At 40.7% G+C, this 26,650-nt stretch overlaps 1 protein-coding gene across 3 annotated transcripts in view; it reads left to right on the forward strand.

Moving 5' to 3' along the window:
- LOC134350787 (nuclear receptor-binding protein-like) overlaps positions 1-26,650 on the forward strand; it is a 101,508-nt gene that overhangs the window by 54,594 nt on the left and 20,264 nt on the right. For 2 of the 3 annotated variants that reach the window (XM_063056475.1, XM_063056476.1), the window contains one exon: positions 25,538-25,621. In XM_063056475.1, coding sequence (XP_062912545.1) covers positions 25,538-25,621 — 84 coding nt within the window. Of the gene's footprint in view, positions 1-925; positions 950-25,537; positions 25,622-26,650 lie in introns of all 3 variants that reach the window. The other variant, XM_063056474.1, reaches the window with a different exon arrangement.

Consider the following 26,650-nt stretch of genomic DNA (forward strand, 5'->3'; position numbering starts at 1 on the left):
ATGCTCTTAAGTAATTGCCCTATTCAATCACCAAAAAATTATTGATGTGGAACACTGAAGTTTCGCCTATTTCAAAAGGCAGATTTGCTGTGATTCTTGATCATTCATCATCTCAGATTGCAAAAGAATCAGGTTTTGTTTTGTTGTTCTCCTTGTCCGATCAAAATTAGGACCATTTCAAGCTTCCATATGTTCACGATACAACTTGTGACAATTTCTGGACCGTTAGTTTCCTTCCAGTTATCCGACTAGAATGTTCTTGATTTAGGCATGGGAAAAGCCTTTTTTGAAAACTTTAGTATTCATTACTGCTTTTAAATCACTGGTACCAATTGGTTCAGTCCAACATTACTTGGGTTCCATTTGTTAATGGCTGAAATCTCAATCCATATTTTACATGGAAAATCTGCAGATTTCCCGACACCTTTGAAACTGTGAAACACCAGCAATGAAATTTCTCAACTCAATGCATTCTCTAGACAAGAACAGTCTCCACCGCTTCTCCCTCCAGGCCCAATTTTTGCCCTTTGTCTTGTAATTAACAATAGCAAATTTTGAATGCAATAAAAAAGTTTGACGATGCAATCAATCTCCTTTTGATCCAGAATATTGTGGTAAGTGATTTCCTCTTGTAAACTAGGGCTGAAAATCATGAGCAGTACCTTAAATTTAAGGGGAAGTGAGCTAGATTAAGAGTGTTGCACTAATATTTCATGAACTCTAGAGACTCCTTGTCCTTTTCCTATCTTTCCCTTTGCCTTCCCTCTCCCTCTCTCCCTTTTTGCCTTTTCCTCCTCCCCACCTTCATCTAGCTACAGAAGAGTCTTGTTTGAAGCTTTTGGTTTGTATTTGTGAATGCTCGCTGTTCCATCACTCATCAATTTCTTGTTTTATTTCCCGCTTACGGCCGCTCTGTTGCGAACAGTCTTTCATAGGATATTTGCTAATGGTGAGAAACTTCTCAGCTCCTGTGATGTGACTGTGTATTGTTTTGTTTGTCTTTAGCTTTTAAATGTGCCAATGTAAGCAATTTATGTTGGGAATGCTTAGCGGTCTTAGCTCTTGCATGAGTGCATGTATTTACACTACAAAGCTTTGTTAGCTTTATATGGAGCTTTTTGTAGAGAGTCTTAAAATAAATTGAGTTCTGTAAAGTGACAACTTAAGCTCGTTTCGATAAATACGGACGCTTCTGTGGCATCTGGCAGCAATGTTCTATTACACACAGTTAACAATGTCCAACAAAGTGTGTTCTCAAGTTGTTTCCTTTTGCCTTTAATCAGGCACACAATGATTAGTTTGTTGTACTTTGAAGCCAAAGTACTGATGATATTGGAAGTCTGAAATCAAAATAATTCTGAAAGGATATCAGAACATCTGGAGAGAGAAATAGACCAATTCTGATGAAAAGTCAAATCAAAAACTTCTGTTTCTATCAGCACTGAATACTGTGTGACAGAATTTCAAGGTGTTCTTTTCTAAGCCATTGCAATTGATACACACCAAATTTTGAAAGAGCAGTTCCTCCAACTGTCAGTGATTTTTCTCATGGAAAAGTTGCTAACCATTTGGTGTTTAATATCTTTTCTTTCACTATATTCAGCTATCTAATCTCTTAAGCAGATTATTGCTGATGTGTGATAAAGAATTGAGCCAGAAATTTGGAGGAAGGAAGCATTCCGACTTCAAACCACGTGCACGTTTTGTGAGATGTGGTAATCTATTATACCTAACCTAATGTATAAATATCAGGAATGCATAGTAGCAATTAAATTCCTAATTAGTTTGTTATCCATTTCTTTACAACACATTGTTAGCAGACAGAGTGGAGGAGTTCTTAGTAATGAGGTCTTTTGCAAAGATGCACATTCCCCAAACTAAATAACTTTACCTAAACACTGATATCTACTCAACATGCCAAAGAGGGCAGGTTAAACTGAACATTAGGCATGAAATTGAAGTCCATGAGGAAATAACTGTCTACCTTTAAAGGAAGACGTGTAAGGTTCTAATGTTGATTTGCTCAGTCATCTGCTGAAAGCAATTATTATTTCATTATCGTTATTTTTGTGATACACATTACCTTCTGTTGGTTGAAAATCATAGTTTCTCATTTCAAAAGTGGCTTGTTGGCTGTGAAGTATTTTGCGATTTGTCAGGAATTTGAAAGTGTTTATAAATGCAGGTTCACCTTTTTATTGATATGAAATAATTTCAAATGTTGTCTTTAATTCAGACTAAATGCTAAAATGGTTTTCAATTCGTAATTGAATATATTGCTCTCATGAACTAAGATTTGTTGTGTCAAATGCAATTTCAATTGTGGAAACTTATGGTTCTCTGCTATATCATTGTTGTCTTTCAGTTCACACTCTGGTTTTTGTTATTCATTTCTAATTCCAATGGGCAGGCAGAAAACTCTCCCCTTTGACAAAAATGCTGCTGGAATTACCGGTGTATGGGTTTCATTTTAGTTTTAAAGTATTTACAATTAGCCTTTGCTACAACTATATTATTTTATTGGAAAGTCTCCTCAAAACTGGTTGAGTATTGGGGAAATTAATTTGCTCATGAAATTCAATTAAAGTTGGTCACAGATAAATTGGACACTGACTTTGAAGTGCCTAGAGAATATCTTTATTCACGAATAAGGGAAGAATGACTTGCTAACAGTGCGATCATCAAGTCTTCCAATGAATAATAGTCACAACCTTTTTTTTATACATGCACGCAGAAAGTTAATTACATCAAAGTTTGAAAAATATCAATCCCGTGTGTCTCATTATTCCCACGCAAGAATGCAAGAGACATTCTCTTGTTTGCCCATAACAGAGAGAGAGGCTATTAAACATCCTTGAAACTACAAAATTATAAGCATGCTGAGAGGCTGAATAGTGAACCTTTATTTATGATATATAGAAGGATTATTAAATCCTTGGGTCCGGTAAGTCATTAACATACAAAAGTATAATTTGTCTTGTGTGTTATACCTGACAGGTGAAGGAAAAACCAGGACACTTTTTTAATTGTCAGAAACCTGACAGCCCACAAGGTCGGCCCTCCCTACAGTTTTTGACCTTCACTGTCTTCACCTTGTTTGCGCAGCAGTGTTATGCATTAAGGCCAGCATAAGGCATTTTGCTATTTAAAGGAACGTGCTGGGTGTTAACAACTCAGATATTTTGACACTTTATTCAGAATTTTCTTCCACAATTCCCTTCTTTTTGATGGTAAGATCAATTCCATAGATTGGTGTCTCCAAAAGGTGCCTCATACCCTGAGGGTAGTGGTTGTATCCTTAAGCATTCTTCATCGTATTCTGGGTCATACATGTTGGTGTTAACTCAGGTACATAGAAAAGGGTTGACTTGTTGAACAGGGTAGGATTGCACTTATGAATTGGGTAGCCAGAAGACAGTGATAATTCCATAATGTACCAGTGTTCCCATCAACCACCAAAGATGTTACCAAAGGACCCCAGCCCCCAGGAATTCTTCTCTGATCTTGTGTATGTTTTACACTTTTCTGGATATGGGTTATGTTTTCAGATTCATCAAGAATATAGGTACAATATTCTTGCCTAAAAAAGGCGCACATTTCTCCTTTCTCAGCTAAAGTAAAATCTAAGGCCATCCTGTTTTGCAGGGCCATAGTTCGAATGGCTATTACCTCAGCAGTTAAGCCTTTAATCTGCCTTTGTGTATCCTTTTAAGGATGAGACAGTGTCATTAGCTAAGTTTTGAAGGGTTGAGGCCATATTAATCAGTTTCCATGTTGCTTTTCCTGTCCCATAATAAGGGAAAGCTCTCACCCAGAACCTTTCTGTGTTCGTAATCACTCTTAAGGTAAGGGGCTTAGGTCATGAGACTAACATTCCATTGGCACCACAAATCCAGGGTAACAGCATCCGGTCCAGTTAAAAGGTAGCCAGGGGTAAAATCAATCCCCACCTATCCAGTATGTACCATTAAGTAACAGAAGAGATCTTTCAGAAGTGCAGTAGTCACCCCACCAGATACTAGATTTCTCTCCACACTGATTCACTTCCATGAATCAACCCATCTTGTCTGTCTGACACCAGCACTTTTCGGCTTTCTGGGTAGCTACATCCAATCTCAACACAAGGGTTTGTTAAATTATGGTTCAGCATGTACCATTCCTTGAAGCAATTTCTCTCAGAAATTGAATAGCCATTTAGATTTGTTAACTTGTACTTTGTCTGCTTGTTTTTTTCCTTATTTCCTTTCACCTGACCAGTAGTATGCAGCTAAGGTTTTGGTTATATCCTGGAAGCATTCCTGTTCCTTTTGATTGAAGGGTATAGGCCATAGAGGCATATACTCCGCCTGCTTGTGCAGGAACCCCTGTACACACTCAGCAACTTGGTCCAAGTAGCATACTCAGAGCTAAGCCTAAGTAAGTATTTAAGCGCAGGCAAATCTAGACGCTAAAGTAATAAAGCAAATAAGTCCATATATCGTTAGCCACTTCATTTTCCTTTAGTTTTCCGTCTTTTCCAGTATGCTATTGGACTTCAGAAGAGGGGGATGATACAGCTCGCACTTGGTTCCATGTACCCAGTCAGCTTTGTCGTCCTTGTCTCGTGCCTTGACCACCATAGTGGTGGTTACCAGCACTTGATAGGGTACCTTCCACAGAGGAGAGAGAGAGAATCTTTTTCCAGTGATTTTAATATATACATAATCACATGGTTTAAATGGATGTGTATATCCCTCCCCAGGTTTGGGCATGGCTGCAGTCACTTTTTTCTTGATTCATTCTAATAGCTTCACCTGAGCTTTTACTATTTCTTGGGTTTTCTCATCTGTCCGTATCTGCACTGTTTGGGAACTTGTCAAAGGGGATTTACAACCCATGGGCATAGGTCTTCCCATCAATACTTCAAAAGGGGTCAATTTGGTGGTCTGTTGACATGATTTCTCAAGATATACAGAGCAAATGGCAGTGCCTCAGGCCATTTCAATCCCACCTTTTGACATACTGTGGTTAGGTCTTTCAGTACTTCATTCATCCTTTCCACTATTCCCAATGATTGTGGTTGGTAGGGCACATGTCACTCCCAGGAGAATCCCAGAGCTTATCCAATGCTTTAGTTAATTTCTCCATAAAGTGCATTCCTCTGTCACTATTAAACTTACAAGGAATCCCAAATTGGGGAATAATCTCCATCAGTAATTTAACTATCTTAGTGTCATCTTGTTGTGTGGGAAAGGCCTCTATCCATTTAGAAAAGACGTCCATTATTACTAACAGATATTTATATCCCTCAGTTGCTGGCATTTGTACAAGTCTATCTGCAGATTCATAAATGGTCCCCCTGGGGTTGTCAGATGATCAAATTTAGCAAGGGATTTCCCCCAATGACAACACTGGTGCCAAGCTGTATGGGTCCTAATGCCCTTCCCTTGGACAACATTGGTGTCATGGAGAGGGGAGACTTGCAGCATAGGCTGGTCTTCCATAAAACCTTGCCCAGGCCTGCACCCTGGAGAGTGAAGACTTTCCAGGTGCAGATCCATGGTCTCGCAAGACTAATGAATGCCTTTACTACTTTGGCAAATCTCACGTGTTTTAACTGGTTGTTCTGCTGCTACTGTTAGTCCTGGCACAAACCACTGCTGTCTTATTTGGTGTATCACTCCTCCTCGTCCTTTTCCTACATGTCCTTGGCCATGTGCCAGTCTAACAAAGGCAAGGAGGAGACCATGGGGACAAATGGGGCAGCCATCAGGGTGTGACCATAATGTGTCAGCATCACGGGTGTAGTGTTTATTTTTCAAAAATTTCTGTTCCTCTGCTCTGGCTGCCTGCTGCGCAGCCAGTAAGGAACCTATGGTAGTGTGTCCAAGTGTAGACTGTTGTAAGTTCATAGAAATGGTTATGGCGTCCACAGAAAGGACAGCAGATTTAGCAGCTGCATCTCCTGCAGCATTACCTTGTGCCAGAAGGTTGGAGTTATATGTTTGGGCTTCACATTTCATTACAGCAATCTGCTGGGGCAATAAAATAGCCTGTAGCAAATTCTTCGTAAGTTGAGTGTGCTGTATAGCTTTACCGAAGGAGGTGGTAAGTGTTCTATGCTTCCAGAGGGTACTAAAATCATGTACTACCCCAAAGCATATCGTGAATCGGTATAGATATTGACAGTTTTACCCTTAGCTGAGATGCGAGTTCTGGTGAGTGCAAGTAGCTCAGTGACTTGTGCTGATGTTCCTGAAGGGAGGGAACCTACTTGCAATACCTCATGAGGAGTCACTTTAGCCTGCCCAGCCAGTGTCTCAAAATCATTAAGTTTACCCAGTGAACCATCAGTAGAAGAATCAGATCTTGGTTATTTTAAAGGAGAAGAACTCAAATAAGGATGAGGAGAGGTAGTGACTTCTACTGTTAACACAGAATCATGCCGCTTGGCGTCACTGTGAGTGGGACGAGGGTGGCCGGATTAAGGCAGGAGCTCTTTTAAAAATCAGATGCCCTGCTCACTTTGCTGCTGTAAAATATTGTGCAGCCACTGAATTGAGGAGTCAGTACTGTGTTGGAGTGCTCTAATATTATACGCATTGCCTTTTCGATCATCACTGATGTCGCCGCTACAGCTCATAGGCAGGCCACACACCATGGGTGGTAATTGAGTGAAGTACTATGCCACCAGTCTTTTAAAGCCATTGTGTTCCTGAGTCAACACGGTGCTTGCAAATTCCTCCTTTTCTTTAGTATATAACTGGAAGGCTTCTGGAATATCCAAGGCTGGTACGTGGAGCAGTTCCTTCTTCAGAGCCTTATGGCCTGTTCCATTTCAGGGCTCCATTGGGTTTGAGACGGTGTGTCCTGTAGTATAGCTGTCCATAGCATAGTATCATTGGTTCTATATTCAGGAACCCAGTGTCAACAGTAATTTGACATTCCAAGGAATTCAAGCATCTGTTTATTTTCTAGTCTCGGAGACTGTGCGATTTGAGACACTCATTCAGAACCAAATCTCCTAGTGCCTTGCTGCAGAACTTGGCCCAAATTGGTAAGAGCTGTTTAGCAGAACTGTAACTTAGATAATGAGGCTCAGTGTTCATGGGCTGTCAGGTGGTTTAACGGTGTTACCGAGTCTTTCTCGCAACCCGTCAGTGTCTTGGAGCTGAGCAGCAGATCATCAGCATATTGTAAAATGACACCAGTGCCTGGCAACAGTAGTGTATTCAAATCACCTCGTACAGCAGCTGCGTATACTCCTGGACTCTTCGTTTAGCCCTGAGGTAACCTCGTCTAGGTATATTGTTGTCCGTTAAACATAAAGATGAGCAGGTATTGACTGTCCTTGTGCAGAGGGACCGAGAAGAAGGCTGAGCAGAGAGGCCAAATAACATTTATGTCTGGTACAACAGGGAAAAAAGACTGTACTATCTGGTTGGCAGCCTGCAAATCTTGCACAAACCGCCACAAATCCCAAAACCTGCCCTGCCTGGTTTTGGGATTGGCAGTGTGGGGTTAATACAAGGGCTTTGTATCATGTGTAGCACTCCTTGCTGTTTAAAAAAAGTCTCAATAGCCGGTTTAATACCGTTAATGGCCTCAGGAGGTAAAACAGTATAGGCGAATGGAAGAGAGTCTCACATTTTTTTAAAGTGTGACTTGGTGGGGTGCCACGGAGCCAACTGGACCCACATGGTTCTCATGCACTGCCCATAAAGGCGGGTCCACTTCTTTCAGTCGAAGTGGCGGGTCATTCTGACGAAAAGGAGTGGGCTTTCCCATCTAAAGGTACAAGGGATCCTAAAAGGATGAGTCTTCAGAGGATTTGTGACTATCATTCCCGTATCGGGACCAAAATAGATTATGCCGATTGGAAAGATGCTCTGAATTTGCTTTTTCTTTCTCTTCCCCTCTCATTCCAGTCCTGCGACCTCTTCCTTCATAACGCCCTCTTTCCTGCTGCACATGCTGTCCTTTCGCTGTCCTGTACTTTTAAACAGTCCATTACATTCCATATTAATAAGGAAAGTTGTCACTTCTTCCTATGTCTTATTCTGCCACTCCAGGTGAGCCAATTTGAATGAGTTTGCTTTTCGGGTCACAAACAATTTTGAAAAGTTTGCACAGCTAAAGGTCCATTTTGTTCCAATTGTGTTCCTGCACTATTTTCTCATACACCTTTAAACCAAGAAATGAAATCTTAACGGGCTCACCCATTTTCTGTTGGCATCTTGTGACCGCCCCCAAAATCACTGCTGTCTGGCCTCTGCTAGGATGATCTCTTTGACCTGCAGAAGTCGCTACACATCTCTGGAAAAGGGTTAAAAATTTTACAAGTTTGTACTAACCAATTGTGGAACGTGATAGGTTTTCTAATAGAGTTAGGGGCATCACTGGTCATATTCCTAATCTCTGCAGGGGTCCAGGGCTTGAGGATCGGTATATCTCCTCCTATTATTTGGGGTACCTGCGCGTGGGTTGTACCATCAGATAGCACACTTTCCCTATGGCTTTCGCTAGCTCCTGCAACAGACTGTACTGTCTTGGCTTGTAACCACGTTTGCATCCCTACACCCTGTGGAACATTTACAGGTGGTGTCTGTTCCCATTCCACGGGAGCAGAAGAACCCCTGTGCTCGAGGCACCAGATGGGGAAATCTGTTCATATGAGGGAAGTTGGTTCCCAGAATAGGACTGACGATTGTACTTGTTGTTGCAGCTGCTGGGCTCTGTTTTGCAGTGGCCATGGAAAACTACTATTTCCATAATAGGGTTTTCTGGTAGCTCGTCATCTGGAATTTTAAGATAGAACCCTGCAGGGGGAGAAAAGATGGCGAGGAGGATCTACTGCCATTATTTGTATTTTTGCCTCCTCCATCTTGGGTTTAGGTTTTGGTGGCTGGTGCTTTTTGGCCACTTCCTCCCATTTATTAAAACACCACATCATGTATTCTAAATCCCAATTTGGTCCCCTGTCACCTCCTTTGGTTTCACCTTTCCAGCAACAAATTTTCTTTAAATCAAAAGAGCCTGCATTGGTGCAGTCTCCCTAGCTCCATCCATATAAACCACTAGAAAAAGTAATCACAGACCTGCTGTCTCCATGTTCCAGCTCTACCTTGACTGCTGGGGAGCCCAGAGGCACAGGGGGCTTACCCAGAAGTCGCTTCATCGTCTTGTACTACTTTACCCTCTTCATAGTATGTTTATTCATCAGAGCCTTTGTCGGTGGATGGTCAGGCCTCAAGATTGTAGCTCTTTGGTATAGCACCAGTGGCCTTTGAGCACTTGCTTTCATTACTACTCGTTTCTAATCTGTTAGCTTTAGGTCAGTCTGTAATCAAATTTAGTTAGTTTTCAATCACAGTACAATTCCTTTGCCCTTTTCTGGCCAGAATTTATCTCAGTCTTTGAAGTCCCTGTTGTCCTTTAATTTGAATATTCAGTGGATCTTGGACCCTGTCTACCATCCACCATCCTGCCCCTCTCCAGGAGCTCAGGGATAGTCACCAGCCAGTTAAGCCCCTCCTCTGCACTGGTCTTGTCTCCCCCAGAGACTCTCAGTGGCTCACGGTCAAACATTCCCAATGATCTCCTTATCTACTGGTCTTGTTCACTTATCTCAAACTTTCAGTAGCTCACAGTATAATGGTTCTTTGGACCCCGTATAAAACGGCCTCTATGTTTGGTGCCAAATTGTTAGGGAAATTAATTTGCTAAGGAAATTCAATTAAAGTTGATCACAAATAAATTGGACACTGAATTCAAATTGATAGAGAATATCTTTATTCATGAATAAGAGAAGAATGACTCGCAAATGATGTGATCATCAAGTCTTCCAAAGAACACATCATAGTCTTTTTTTTATACATGCACGCATAAAGTCAATTATACCAAAGTTTTTTTTTAAAAAGTCAATCGGGTGTGTCTTATCAATTCCCACAACAAAATGCCAGAGACCATCTCTTGTCTGCCCACAACAGAAATAGGTTGCTAAGCATCTTTGAAACTACGATAAATTATTGCAAGCATGCTGAGAACCCAGGCCAAATGTGAACATTTATTTATGATAAATGTTATGATATTTATGATATATAGAACGTTCATTAAATCCTTACCTCCAGTCAGTCATTAATTTGTCTTGTGTGTTAGTACCTGACAGGTGAAGGAAAAACCAGGATTGTCAGAAACCTGACAGCCCACAAGGTTTCCCCCTATAGTTTATGATGTTCACTGTTTTCATCTTGTTTGCGCAGCTGTGTTATGCACTAAGGCTAACAGTAGTTATATGGAAGGTGCAAGGTGTTAACTACTCAGATATTTTGACCCTTTTTCAGAATTTTCTTCCACAAGAGAAATTTGCAGTCATTGAGTGTTTTTGAGCATTAATGTTTCAGAGCATATTGCAACCAGTCCAGTATTAGTGAAGTGGAACCAAAGTTGTAGATCTGGGATTTATAGGACCTATGTTGCACGCATCTGTAAGTAGTAGTATGATCTATTTTAGTTGACAGATTAGTAAGCAGAGGCAGAGGTTGATAAATTCATGATTGGTCGGGGCACGGAAGGGTATGGGAAGAAGGCAGGAGATTGGGGCTGAGAAGGGAAATGGATCAGCCATGATGGAATGGCAGAGCAGACTCAATAGGTCAAATGATCAATTTTGCTTCTATCTTGTGGTGTTACACTCTAAACCCAAAGAAATGGGACAAGTGCCCTGTTCTTCTTTGAATTAGTTCCCTGGAATCCATTTTTGTTCAAGAACAAATACAAACTTGGTTCTTTCATAAAGGAAAGGTAACACGGGCCAGCTGGTACCGCAATAACATTGGCACCAGACCCGGGAGCAGAGGTTCCTGGGTTCGAAACCAGTTGGGTCCGCTTCCGAGTACGCTTTCCATCCATGTCGGGTTGAGTGTCAAGATTGCAACCCGACCTCGTAACATAAAGAGAAAAATACTGCGAAAGTGTCTGTGTGAGGAGTGGCGTGCCACAGAGTCCCTCTCTCGCTCGGCACCTTGTAAAAAGCCATGAAAAAGACATCAGCATCGACGCATGCACAGACTCGCAGGCACACACTCAAAGAAAAGGAAAGTTAACACAGTGGATGGTGGAACATGTCTATAGTGTACTGAATTATCATTCCTGAATTCTGTGTCTAGTGTACCTTGAATGCAGCTTGAAACCATGAAGTTGTGATTGCATGTTTTTCCCAGCAATTGCATACAGAATCAGAATGACTGGGGGCAAGGGTGGACTGGAGTTGGTTTCCAGAGGAGGAATTGGTCATGTTGCATTCTGGACTTTGCCTTTAAGTCAAACCCAATAGTTCGACATCTGGCTCACAAGCTGAATTTATCCCAGGGAGGCAGTGGCTAATACAAGAGGAGGCCTGTTTAAAATAAGCAGAGTAAAGTTTAGCGGAGATGTCAGAGGTAGGTGATTTATACAGATTGGTATGTGCCTGGAACTGTTGGTGGTAGTAGGTGGAGATCTGATAGATTGGCATATGTATGTAAGAGAAAACAGATGGTTATGGTTTGTGTAGGAGGGAGAGAAGGTTTAGATTGATGGTGAATTATGTGTATATGGGTTGGCAAAATGTTGCGGGCTGTACTGCGCTATGTGCTGCATGTTCTATGTAGGTCCTATTTTGGTTTAATTAAGATGTAAAAATGATTTTTGAGAATTTAAAATTATCCAGTGAATATAGATTAAAGACTGAAGGATAAATCATATTTTGATGCAGAATAAAGCAGAAACCAAGAACTGAAATTTTGTTATTGTTTTCTACTGAGTGAGCAGCAAACAAAGTAATCTGGTTTGAAAATCATTGAATTGGTTTGAGGTACTGATTTCATGGAATAGCTAAGTCTTTTGGGAGCGGTAGGGACGCATTCAGCCTACCACATCTGAAACTCTGAACTGTTCATATACTCTCTTTCCCCTGCTGCTTCCCAAAAACCCAGCAGATTATATTCTATGCCATACCCATACAGTTCCCTTCAATAAGCATTGATTCGAATGAATTTGCACCACCCTTCCGAACACCAAGTTGCAGGTAATTATCAAACCAACTTCCTCCTTCCATTCCCTTGTACGCTTAAAGTAAATTTTATTGAAAATCTCCGTCTGTGGCATTGATCCTTGACCATCCACTAACGGAACAGCTTTTCTCTGTCCATGATTTTTTTGTACAAATTTGATTCAAGATGCCCTTGATTTTGTTTGCTTAAAGGAGAATACCACATTTTCTGCTGTGTAACCTTGCAGCTGAAATTCCTTATCCCAGTCTGTTCTGCCACTTGTAAAAAAAAAACCATGTTATGCCAGAGTTGACATTGGAACTGGATTCTTTTTGTACTTCTGATGGAGGACCTGTAAAAGTAATGGAACAAAGTACACGGTCCTTAATTTATTTGTGTTCAATCTGGTTTTTGGTGGTGTCTCTTGACCTTTTGATATATTTGTTTGATTTCCAAAGCTATTTTTCATATTTAAAAAAAATGCTTGCCACTCTTGGTACACAGGATTGCAATGTCCCAAATGCCCATAATGTACTTTGGGCAGCTGTTTTCCAGGAATACATTACTTCCATAAATCAATGAATTTGTGAGCACTTTTATCAGCCTCAGCATTTCTCAAATGTTACTGCTGTAATGAAATGTTGCAAAATTTTGTAAGGTCATAAATGTTGTGAGAAATTATTAAATGATCATTACAGAAGTTTTGAAACAAAGGTTATGGAGTTTTACATTATTTGGTTATGATAAATCTTCCAAAAATCTTATTTTTCATTTGAAACTGTTGAAGTGATACAATTGATAATTTCCATTTTTCAATTTCTTGTTCTCTTTAAGCAACATGAAGGTGCTAGAAACCTTTTGATAACATATTTTGAAAAATTCAGAACTATAATATTGTTAATTCCTAGAAGTCTGAAATATTGAATGGGAATTACTTCATTTGAAATTATCCTGTCGTAGCTTTTCTAGTTGATTTTTTCTTAATGGTTGTCAAACATAGTTTATTTTCTGCCAGCTGTTATCAGCATGGATTTTATCAATAGGACTTGTAACAGGATCTGTTTCATTGTTTTAGTTGTGATTTTTGTTTCTGTGTTAACTGACATCAAAATAGATTCTAATTGTGAGGTGAATAAAACCTGCAGATGCTGGAAATCTGAAGCAAAATGCTGCAAACAATCAGAAGTTGGATCATAGCTGTGAAAAGTGGAAAAGTTAACATTTTGGGTTGAAAGTTTGACCTGAAAAGGTTAACTGTGCTTATCTTCCCACAGATTTCACTTGCTCTGGGGCAGGGATTCCCAAACTTTTTTTGTGCCTTAGACTCTTACCATTAACTGCCAGGTCTGTGGACCCCAGGTTGGGAACCCCTGCTCTCGGGGTACAAGTACAAAGTTCCCCTGAAAGTGTTGAGTCAGGCCCACAAGATGAACCAGATGCTTTGCTTTTTTAACAGGGCATTGAGTACAACAGTTGGGATGTCTTGGTACAGCTGTACAAGATATCTTTCCTCTCTCACCTTTATTCAATGACGTCTAGTTTTAAATTGGAATCAGGTTTATTGTCACTGGGTATTGTGTGAAATTTGTTAATTGCAATATATAATAGAAGAAAAATAATAAATAAGTAAATCAATTACAGTACACATATATTGAGTAGATTAAAAATCATGCAAAAAAACCCAGAAATAATATGTATTTAAAAAAGTGAGGTACTGTTCAATGTCCATTTGAGAATTGGATGGCAGAGGGAAAGGATCTGTTCCTGAATCGCTGAGTGTGTCCCTTCAGGCTTCTGTAACCCCTACCTGATGGTAACAGTGAGAAAAGGGCATGACCTGAGTGCTGGGCAGCCTTAATAATGGATGCTACCTTTCTGAGACACCACTCCTTGAAGGTGTCCTAGGTGTTCTGTAGGCTAGTACCCAAGATGGTGCTGACTAGATTTACAACCCTCTGCAGCTTCTTTCGGTCCTGTGCAGTAGCGTGCCCACCCCCCCCCCATACCAGACAATGATGCAGCCTGTCAGAATGCTCTCCATGGTACATCTATAGAGGTTTTTGAGTGTTATTGTTGACATACCAAATCTCTTCAAACTCCTAATGAAGTATAGACGCTGTCTTACCACCTTTATAACTGCATCAATATGTTGGGATCAGGTTAGGTCCTCAGAGATCTTGACACCCAGAAACTTGAAACTGTTCACTCTCTCCACTTCTGATCCCTCTGTGTGTTCCTTCGACTTGCCCTTTCTGAAGTTCACAATCAGCTCTTGGGTCTTACTGACATTGAGTGCAAGGTTGTTGTTGCGACACCACACCACTAGTTGGCATATCTCACTCCTGTACGTCCTCTTGTCTCCATCTGAGATTCTGCCAACAATGGTTGTATCATCAGCAAATTTATCGATGGTATTTGAGCTATGCCAAGCCACACAGTCATGGGTATAGAAAGAGTAGAGCAGTGGGCTAAGCACACACCCCTGAGGTGCACCAGTGTTGATTGTCAGCGAGGAGGAGATATTATCACCTATCCTAACAGACTGTGGTCTTGCGGTAGGAAGTCAAGGATCCAATTGCAGAGGGAGGTGCAGAGGCTCAGGTTCTGTAACTTATCAATCAGGATTGTGGGAATGATGGTATTAAATGCTGAGCTACAGTCGATAAACAGCATCCTGACGTAGTCAACAACAGGAATTCTGCAGATGCTGGAAATTCAAGCAACATACATCAAAGTTGCTGGTGAACGCAGCAGGCCAAGCAGCATCTATAGGAAGAGGCGCAGTCGACGTTTCAGGCCGAGACCCTTCGTCAGGACTAACTGAAGGAAGAGTGAGTAAGGGATTTGAAAGCTGGAGGGGGAGGGGGAGATGCAAAATGATAGGAGAAGACAGGAGGGGGAGGGATGGAGCCGAGAGCTGGACAGGTGATAGGCAGAAGGGGATACGAGAGGATCATGGGACAGGAGGTCTGGGAAGAAAGACGGGGGGGGGTGACCCAGAGGATGGGCAAGAGGTATATTCAGAGGGACAGAGGGAGAAAAAGGAGAGTGAGAGAAAGAATGTGTGCATTAAAAAGAGTAACAGATGGGGTACGAGGGGGAGGTGGGGCCTAGCGGAAGTTAGAGAAGTCAATGTTCATGCCATCAGGTTGGAGGCTACCCAGACGGAATATAAGGTGTTGTTCCTCCAACCTGAGTGTGGCTTCATCTTTACAGTAGAGGAGGCCGTGGATAGACATGTCAGAATGGGAATGGGATGTGGAATTAAAATGTGTGGCCACTGGGAGATCCTGCTTTCTCTGGCGGACAGAGCGTAGATGTTCAGCAAAGCGGTCTCCCAGTCTGCGTCGGGTCTCACCAATATATAAAAGGCCACATCGGGAGCACCGGACGCAGTATATCACCCCAGTCGACTCACAGGTGAAGTGATGCCTCACCTGGAAGGACTGTTTGGGGCCCTGAATGGTGGTAAGGGAGGAAGTGTAAGGGCATGTGTAGCACTTGTTCCGCTTACACGGATAAGTGCCAGGAGGGAAATCAGTGGGGAGGGATGAGGGGGACGAATGGACAAGGGAGTTGTGTAGGGAGCGATCCCTGCGGAATGCAGAGAGAGGCGGGGAGGGAAAGATATGCTTAGTGGTGGGATCCCGTTGGAGGTGGCGGAAGTTACGGAGAATAATATGTTGGACCCGGAGGCTGGTGGGGTGGTAGGTGAGGACCAGGGGAACCCTATTCCTTGTGGGGTGGTGGGAGGATGGAGTGAGAGCAGATGTACGTGAAATGGGGGAGATGCATTTAAGAGCAGAGTTGATAGTGGAGGAAGGGAAGCCCCTTTCTTTAAAAAATGAAGACATCTCCCTCGTCCTCGAATGAAAAGCCTCATCCTGAGAGCAGATGCGGCGGAGACGGAGGAATTGCGAGAAGGGGATGGCGTTTTTGCAAGAGACAGGGTGAGAAGAGGAATAGTCCAGATAGTTGTGAGAGTCAGTAGGCTTATAGTAGACATCAGTGGACATCAGTGGATAAGCTGTCTCCAGAGACAGAGACAGAAAGATCTAGAAAGGGGAGGGAGGTGTCAGAAATGGACCAGGTAAACTTGAGGGCAGGGTGAAAGTTGGAGGCAAAGTTAATAAAGTTAACGAGTTCTGCATGCGTGCAGGAAGCAGCGCCAATGCAGTCGTCGATGTAGCGAAGGAAAAGTGGGGGACAGATACCAGAATAGGCACGGAACATAGATTGTTCCACAAACCCAACAAAAAGGCAGGCATAGCTAGGACCCATACGGGTGCCCATAGCTACACCTTTAGTTTGGAGGAAATGGGAGGAGCAAAAGGAGAAATTATTAAGAGTAAGGACTAATTCTGCTAGACGGAGCAGAGTGGTGGTAGAGGGGAACTGATTAGGTCTGGAATCCAAAAAGAAGCGTAGAGCTTTGAGACCTTCCTGATGGGGGATGGAAGTATATAGGGACTGGACATCCAAGGTGAAAATAAAGCGGTGGGGGCCAGGGAACTTAAAATCATCGAAAAGTTTAAGAGCGTGAGAAGTGTCACGAACATAGGTCGGAAGGGATTGAACAAGGGGTGATAAAACAGTGTCGAGGTATGCAGAAACGAGTTCGGTGGGGCAGGAGCAAGCTGAGACAATAGGTCGGCCAGGACAGGCAGGTTTGTGGATCTTGGGTAGGAGGTAGAAACGGGAAGTGCGGGGTGTGGGAACTATAAGGTTGGTAGCAGTGGATGGGAGATTTCCTGAGCGGATAAAGTCGTTGATAGTGTGGGAGACAATGGCCTGGTGCTCCTTAGTGGGGTCACGATCGAGGGGTAAATAAGAGGAGGTATCCGCGAGTTGTCGCTGTGCCTCGGCAAGGTAGAGGTCAGTACGCCAGACTACAACAGCACCCCCCTTATCAGCGGGTTTAATAATAATGTTAGGATTAGTGCGGAGGGAGCGGAGAGCAGAGCGTTCCGAAGGAGTGAGGTTGGAATGGGGACGTAGTGTTTGTATTGTCCAGGTGGTTTAAGGCCATGTGAAGAGCCATTGAGATTGAATCTGCTGTTGACCTATTGTGGCAATAGATTCCACTACCCTGAGGAAAAAGCCTATGACTAATTATCTACTCATAATTTTATAAACCTCCATAGGGTTACCTCTCAATTTCCTTTGTCCCAGGGAAAGCAGCCCCACTTATCCGGTCTCTCATTAGAACTTGTCCTCCAGTCCTGGCAATGTCCTTGCAAATCTTTTCTATACCTTCGCTACCTTAATTGCATCCTTCCTGCAGAGCAGCACAAATATTCCCAGTGCAAGGTGGTGGGTATCTGGAATGAGCTGCCGGAGTGAGAAGTTGAGGTGGATAAAATTACAGCATTTGGATAGCTGTGTGATTAGAAACACTTTAGAAGATTACAGGCAAATGGGACTTGTTCAGGATGGCACTTCGGTAACTGGAGACAATTTGAGTTAAAGGGCCTGTTTTCATGCTGTACGACTCTGATCTGCTGAGAGTTACTAGCCATCAGCTTCTGGATTTGTTTTAAGTAATCATCAAGACTTAATGGATGAGGATGTATTTGAGATGGGTGTGCTGTCCATTATACAATTATTCTATTCAGAATTTGCCATAGCCTTTGAGACAACAGAATTTAAATGTAACATACAGTGCTGGAAGAACTCCGTGGATCAGGCAGCATCCATGGAAATGAACAGTTGATGTTTTGAGCCGAGACCCTTCAGAACTTGAGTTTCTCAAGCATATTGTGTGTTGCTTTGGATTTCCAGCTTTTGTAGAATTTCTTATGTTTCTAATTTAAATGTGCTGCGTTCTAGCTGTGGATTGTCACACCAGGTATATTGCTATGTTACAGTGGAAAATTTCTTTGACCTGAAGGTTTAGGAACAGGATCCTGTTGACTCATCCCTAATGAATATTTTACTATAGGGATGCATGAACATTTATAATAGATACTCCAACAAAATGTTATCTGGCTGACTTCAATGCTGTCTAGCTTTAGATTCCAATTGGAAAGTTCTTGGTTCTCAAAAGTAATGAAGTCGACCTCAAATCTTCCTAATCTCTCTTGTTTAACCTTTGCTTTAAATGTATCCAATAATTTGGTCTCCACACCCACCTGTGGAAGTGAATTCCACCGGCTTACCACTCTATGGCGAAAGAAATTTCTCCTTGCCTGTGGTCTAAAGGGGTGTCCAATTCTGAGGCTGTGCCTCAATCATTAGCTGTTAATATATATATAATCTTGTTTAATTTTCCTTGTTTTTTCAACCTGGTGTTCAGTTGCTTGGGTATTCCTTATCTGATATTTATTCCTTATTCCTTATTTATATTATCTCATTGTTTTCTATTATGCTGGGTAATCTAAAGGGGAAAAAAAACCTTATTTGCCACCTTTTTGTTAAAGAGCACGAAAAAATAAGTGCTGCTTTTTAATTGGAACAAAACTGCCTGAAATCTAGCCAGTAGTTCAAATTAACGGAGTTTGTGACAGCAAAGATAAAAAGCAAACTCCCTCTAGTATTTGATCTGAGGGAAAAGCAGATAGCTATCCAGATTGAAATAGAGGGGACTGAGAATGGAGAATAAATAAGCCTCTTTATGTTAGGGTTTTGTTCACTTCCAGGTTTCGTGTTTCAGGCAATAATTTAGTATTTTGAAAGTAGATGTAATGGAACTATTAATCTGATACCCTTGGGATTTTGGTACCACCAAGAGATTTAGGACCCTTTAGTATCCTAAAGTTCTTTTAACTCCCCCACATACACACTATGCAGCAGTACAATAAATATTCCAGTAAACCCAGCCAGTTTAAAGAAATGAGAATTTTGCAAGAATGATGCATCTCTGATCCTGCCACAAACCTACCCAAGTTGCTGACCTCTGGAGTTCAAGGCTCCTATTCCAGTTTGGGCTGCACCCCAGCTGCACTTCAGGTTCTGTCTGCCTCTGGTTGCACACCCTACTTGCACTCGAGCCCTGGTTCACATTCTGGATTAACAATGAACTAAATGTCTTGCGATCAAGAATTCTGAACAGTTGGTTTATCTACATTTTTACAGTGGTTACATTGTTAAAAACAAATGTGACCAGAGGAACAAGTCAGGTGAATGTGATTAAGGCTGACTAGAGGATAAATACTTATATATTTTGACTGGAAAATGACCTTTTTCTGCATTGACTTTTCTTTGTAATGGAATAATTGTTTCTTAACTTGAGCTTCATTGCTTTTGAAGATGAAATTAATGTGTTGAATTTTGTGTGTAACCCTTGTATTATCAACTCCTTTTGTCTATGTACCAACATTTCTGAAATTTCTAGATTGGCTTGTGTAGGTTGATTTCCGTATTTATTTCAGTTTGATATGATGAAATAGATTACTTTAAATTTGTACATGTACCTCCCGTTGTGTTCCTGTTACAAAATACTTCCCAATCTTGTTCGTTCCATGGACCCCAAGTTGGGAACCCCTGCTCTGACAATGCAAGAGTAAACATCTTGGGCAACTGGTGTCCAATTGATTTGGTTTGTACTTATTGAGAACAATTAGATTTTGTGACCTTGATGCATAGCTATATTAGCTCTACAGTAATGCACTGCGAATTTTTTAAAATTATACCTTGCACTTCGCTGTGCTTATTTTAGAAGATTGGAGTGCTTTGAGTAAATATGCAGTGTTGGAGCCAGAAATCTTTCATGGGATTTGTCTGATTATGGCTTTTATGTTCAGTGCTGTTCCCTTGAATGTGAAGTGAATGTTGAAAAATTGATTGCTACTGGAAAAATTGTTTTGATCATGTTTTAGTAAAAAACTGTGAACCATAATTTAAGCCAGAAGATTTCTCTTGATAAGGGATCATTTTTGTTTATCTAGCTTATGTTGACCTTCCATCTTGCTGTTAGTTTATTTTGCTTCTGTTCTGTTTCCAACCCCTGTATACAAACCTCTCCTCCTTAACCATTTAAGAATGACTAATCTGGCACTTCAGCACTGACTAGTGTGACTAGTGAGAAATGAAATCCAGGGTCCGTTCCCCCCCCCCCCCCCCGATTTAACTTTAATGATCTGAGTGTCTGAGAAATCCAGTAATTTAGAAGTTAATTGAACATATTCTATCAGACTCTAGTTTAATGCCATAACTCAAAAGATTTTATTAAAATCAATGAGCAATTGCAAAATATTTCATGGTCACTTGTGCTTATTTTACAGCACTTCACAATTCTTGGCCTCTCATTGAATCTGAAATGGTATTAGATACAATCATGCTTCCATTAAAATAAGACTAATGTGAATTCCCTGTGTGGATCTCTATAACATCACAAAATAACTGGAATAATGATAAAAGGAAGGCTAATAACAGGTGGTGGCCAAAAATGTATCAGTGATGTCATATTCCCTTACTCCAATATCTTTCCCCTTTCCCCTTTGTTAACTGGGTTGAATTTAAAGTTATTCTCAGTGTGCACATAGGCTGTCATTGATCTTCATTTGTTCTTGAGCAGGGGCTGGGCTGCTGCTTTGAATTAGTCAGGTCAGTGGTTCAGGATTTTATCCCATTGATTATGAAGGGAGCCCAAATATGCCCAAGGTAGGCTATGGGAATTGTGGCCAACCTATCATAAGAACATAAGATATAGGAGCAGAATTAGGCTATTCAGCCCATTGATCTGCTCTGCCATTCGAGTGTAACTGATTTATTATTCCCCTCAACCCCATTCAGAGTACTACAGCACAGAAATTGGTAGTTTGGTCTATCTAGTCCATTTATAACTGTTATTTTGCCCAGTTCTTTCGATCCGCACCTGGACCATGGCCCTCCATACCTCTTCCATCCATGTACTTGTCCTAATTTCCCTTAAATGTTGCAATTGAACTTGCATCTACCACTTCCACTGGCAGCTCATTCCACACTCTCATTGGGCTCTGAATGCTGCTCACCCTTAACCTCTGAGCTCCAGTTCTAGTCTCATCCAACCTCAGCAGAAAAAGTGTGCTATCTATACTCCTGTTGTCCTGCGTTTTCCTCATGATGCCATTACTAATCAAGAAATGTCCACTTTAAATGCACCCTGTGACTTGTCCTCAGCCATCTGTGGCAATGTGTTCCACAGATTCACCATCTTCTGCCTAAAAAAAAAGTCCTCTTATCATTATCAGCCCTTATCTGTGTATGGTTTGAGGTAAACTGTCAGTGGGTTGCTGCCATGCATCCTGCAGATACTACCGGCTGCATTCCCGAAGCCGGTGGATGGAGTGTTTGTCATGCATTCTCCTCCATGGTTTTAGATCTTTGTCCATCCAGACAAATAAGGGCATTCTTCTGTCGTGTTCTTTAGATAGGAGAGGGGTTCTAAAGAGTGGAAGGTGAGTCATGGTTGAATTTCTGGCCAAGGTCTAAGGGGAATCCTATTTCTGCCTAGTTAACTGTCTGGGTATCTTTTCTACTTCAGGTAAATTTTAGAGCTTTGTATTCATTTATTGGTACAAAATCAAGCTTTCAGTATTTGAAAATACTTTGTTTTGCATTTCCCGTTTACTTTCCAGGTAATGTGTATATGACAGAATACCAGTGTGAGCTATCTAATGATGCTAATGTATTTAGTTTATTTAGTAACTGCACAGAAACACATTTCCTGCTTAGAAATGTATTAATTCCAAAATTTAATGAAATTGTTTTTTTTTAATCTGACTACAGATTTTTAATCAAGAATCAACTTTATTCACCATATACATTTAAACTCATTTTGGAAATTGCTATGGTATTGGCACGACATGAAGGGAAAAAGAACTTTCAACAATTATACAAAATAAAGAATTATGTAAATATACTTAGAATTACAGATATGGAATAAAATGTGCATAACTACAATACCAGCATATATTTACCATGTAAACTGCATTATAAAAAGTGGATTTAAAATGTTCTACAGTGCAGTTTAATTTGAGTTAATAGGTGCACAGTCTGCTTACAAGTAAATGGTTAGTAAATGTCAGTACATTTTACTTTAGATATGTATTAACATTCTGGAATAAATTGAACTGATGGGACTAAAATAAAGTGTACAGTGGCCATAAAAAATATTTACCCCCCTTGGAAGTTTTCGTGTTTTATTGTTTTACAACATTGAATCTTAGTGAATTTAATTTGGATTTTTTGACACTGATCAACAAAAAGACTTCTTGTGTCAAAGTGAAAACAGATCTCTACAAAGTGATCTGAATTAATTATAAATATAAAACACAAAATAATTGATTGTTGACGTATTTACCCCCTTCACGTCAGTATTTAGTCAATGCACCCTTGGCTGCAATTACAGCCTCGAATCTGTGTGGATAGGTCTCAACCAGCTTCGTACATCTGGGCACTGCAATTTTCCCTCATTCTTCATAAAACTGTTCAAGCTCTGTCAGATTGCACAAGGATCATGAGGAAACAGCCCTTTTCAAGTCCAGCCACACATTTCTCAATTAGGGTTGAGGTCTGGACTCTGACTTGGCCACTCCAGGACATTAACTTTCTGTTTTTAAGCCATTCCTGTGTAGCTTTGGCTTTGTGCTTGGGGTCATTGTCTTGGTCCCAAATTGTAGTTCTCTTGCAGACTGCATCAGGTTTTCTTCCAGGATTTGCCTGTATTTTGTTGCATTCATTTTACACTCTACTTTCACAAGCCTTCCAGGACTTGCTGCAGTGAAACATCCCCACAGCATGATGCAGCCACCACCATGCTTCGCAGTAGGGATGGTGTGTTTTTGATAATGTGCAGTGTTTGGTTTACACCAAACGTAGCTTTTTGGCCATCAGACTAAATGCTCAATTTTGGTTTCATCAGACCATAGAACCATCTTCCAGCAAACTACCCACAATTTCATGTGAGTTTATTTTTCAACAGTGGCTTTCTTTGCCACACTCCCATAAAGCTGCGACTGGTGAAGCACCCGGGTAACAGTTGTTGTACGCACTGTCTCTCCCATCTCAGCCACTGAAGCTTGCAACTCCTCCAGAGTTGCCATAGGTCTCTTGGTGGTCTCCTTCACTAGTCCCCTTCTTGCATGGTCACTTAGTTTTTGAGGATGGCCTACTCTAGGGAGATTTACAGCTGTGCCATATTCTTTCCATTTTTTGATTAACTTAACTGTACTTCAAGGGATTTACAGTGACTTGGAAATTTGTTTGTATCCATTTCCTGACTTGTGCTTATCAATAACCTTTTCTCAGAGTTTCTTGGAGTGCTCTTTTGTCTTTGTGGTGTAATTTTTGCCAGGATACTGACTCACCAGCAGTTGGACCTTCCAGATACAGGTGTATTTTTACTACAATCAGCTGAAACACCTTGACTGCACACGGTGATCTTCATTTAACTAATGATGTGACTTTTAAAACCAGTGATGTTTTGGTGTGTCATTTGAAAAGGGGGTGAATACTTAAGCAATCAACTAATTTCTGTTTTATATTTAGATCATTCTGTAGAGATGTGTTTTCACTTCGACACATTAGTCTTTTACTATTGATCAGTGTCAAAAAAGCCAAGTTAAATCTACTATGATTCAATGTTGTAAAACAATAAAACATCAAAATTTCCAAGGTGGTGAATTTTTTTTATTGGCACCATATATGTGAATGAGTTGAATTTATTCACACTGAAGAAAAAGCAGAGCTACTTGTAAATCAGTTAACTTAAAATTGGGTGAAAAATTTTGTTGGACATTGTAGTCAGCAGAGCTGGGTGACATGGTTTCATGTGGACAATGGTTTTTGGTAGGAAGTTATTCTGTACAGATTTATTGAATTTATTTTGTGGTGAAAATATCCCCTTAGTGCGAATTCAGATGAAAAGTAGCGTGAACACAATATTTTCTGTACAGTAAATGCCTTCAATTTCTGTTGAAGTTGTACAGGGGCTTCATGGGTTCAGATGACCTGCCCTGTAAAAATGCAACTTTACATAAATTGTACTATGCATTTTTGAGGAATTTTTCAGGATTATAATTGTTTTATGATATTCATTACTGAATGGATACTATGCACTATACTATTATTAGATTGGAGCATAACTTGGGCATATATGCATAGGTGCATTTTGTGAAGTTAAGCCAGGACATAGGGATACAGTGAGTAATGGTCCTGGGAGAGTGTTGTGGAACAGAGAGACCAAGGTGTACACCATTCCATGTAAGTAGCAACACAGGTAGATCGGCAGTGAAGGATGTGTCTGGTATGTTACCATCATCAAGCAGGACATAGAGCACAAGAAATGGGACATCCTGTCACAGCTCCACAAGATATTGATGAGACCAGACCTAGAATATAGTCTGCAGTTCTGGTGGTTGCACTATAGGAAGGGTGTGATTAAGTTAGAGAGAGTGCAGAAAGGACTCATAAGGATTTTGCTGGGACTGGAGGGCTTGATTCATATCAGGGAGAGTTTGGGTAGACCAGGGTATTTTCATGCTTGAGTGAATGAAACTGAGAGGCAACCATGGACGTTTATAAAATTGAGTGGCCAAGATAAGTTGGATGGTCGTGGTCTTTTTCTTAGGGTAGGAGAGTTTATAACTAGTGGGCATTGTTTAATAAGAGGGGGAAAATTGCCTGAAGGGCAATTGTATGGCTGGTGCAATGTGGAGCAATCTGCCACCGGAAGCAGTAGATGCAGAAGCGATTACAGTGTTCAAAGGACATTTGGACAGATAAATAAATGGTAAGTTTTAGACAGATATGGGCTAAATGCAGGTAAATAGGACATGCTCAAGAATGGCACCTTGGTCAGTATTGACGAGTTGGGCTGAAGGCCCTGTTTCTGTGCTGTATAGCTCTGATCCTAGTTTAGTTATGGGTACTGTTAGAGTGAATACTCAATGAAATAGAATTATAGCAAGTGTGTCCAGTGTGATATGATATGGTGGCAATCAAAAAACAGTAGTTTGATTTTCAAAGAAATCTGTCAATTTAGTTCTCAGGAACAAAACCCTGGAGTAACATGGACTGTCTGTATTCTGTTTAAATTTGATATTTTTCCAGCAAATAGAGACAAATAGCAAATTCTGCAATATCATGCCTCCATCATGATGGGCCAGATCTCTGACATTCATTCATTTCTGTAGAATCTGACCTCGAACTTGCTGCTTCCAAGTCTCTCACCTCCTCAGACCTTGCCATCTGCCTGTGCAATGCATGATTTAGAGTCAAATGTTTTTCCAGCAGGCCATTCATCTGCAGCAATGAGCTGCAGCATATCAAATCATGTCAATTGAAGTAATGTTGGTTGGGTTTCAATGGGTATCTGGACCTTGATTGTGGTTTGCCTGCAATCATTCTGCAACTCGTTGACCTGACTGAGTAAAGAATGATTGATGCTCTTCATGGAATTCCTTGTATTCCTTGGATTGTACAGCAAAGAGAGGGGGAGCAAAGTAGTTTGTATAATGTTTTAATCTGTCTCTTAGATTGCATAATGACTGCAACATTGTATGAATATTTTCTTCTTTATCTAACCTCTGAATATTACTTTGCAGTTGCGCCTGATACAATTAATAACCATGTGAAGACCTGTAGAGAGGAACAGAAGAATCTGCACTTTTTTGCCCCAGAATATGGAGGTAAGGAGCAGATTACAATGTGATTTAATCCACAAGTCAGATTGGTTATTGATTTTTAAATAGGGCAACTTCACTATTGCTTGCAAACAGGATAGAGTTTAAAAAAAGATCTAGTGCTTGAGAAAGCATAGTTTATTTCATTTTTGCATGCCATTTTCCAGTTTTTCTTAATTCTTTCTCATACCTTGTAGAAAGCAGTATCCGAATAAGTAGGTTTTTATTTTGGCTGCATGTGGGATGTAGTCAATTTAAAATCTTGCCAGCTGCTTTTGCAATTTTTCACTAGTACCGGAGTCAAGCGTATGGTATCCTTCCCATTCTTATCACAGCTCATTAGTTAAAAATTGGGGGGGGGGGGGTGGCATTCAAAGAGAAAATGCAAATTGTTTTCCTTCTTTACATGTTTTAAAAAAGCTTTTCTTTCCTTATCAAACTTATTACTGTACAAGTTCATTCCATAAATAGAACTTTCTTATTGCACATCTACAAACTGTATTTTGACATGCCCTTTTTAAAAGGACACTTCCTAATTGATCATGTTTTACAAAGGAGGAAATATTTGTTGAATAGTGTTTGGGTTTACTCTGGCAAAGCCAGAGAATTCAGACTTCTGCCTTTTCCCACTAGCCAGTTTTGCTTAACGAAGTTTTATCTATTTGCTGAAGTAGACCAAAACAGTGAATGATTCCAGCAGTTTTACTTCAAACTTTACGGGCAAGGAACATTATTTTGGCCGCCTTTTCAACTGAGAAACCTTGTATTAGATGAAATAAAAATTCAGACACACCATAAAGGACACATCCAATTTTGTCTTTCTGTCTAGTGCTACACAATGTGGATAGCTACAGTAGAACATCCTGCAATTACAATTTTAACTTGTATAGTCTAGCTATACAATGTCCCTGATCATCTCCATTTTATTTTCCCCACATTCTCATGAATCCCTGCCCCTCCAATATTCTACTACACTTCATTACAAAAGAGCAACTTAAGCTGGTTGGTTAATCTCTCAGCCAATGACATTTTTGG

The sequence above is a fragment of the Mobula hypostoma genome, chromosome 8, assembly GCF_963921235.1.
Source record: "Mobula hypostoma chromosome 8, sMobHyp1.1, whole genome shotgun sequence".
Lineage (NCBI taxonomy): Eukaryota > Metazoa > Chordata > Chondrichthyes > Myliobatiformes > Myliobatidae > Mobula > Mobula hypostoma.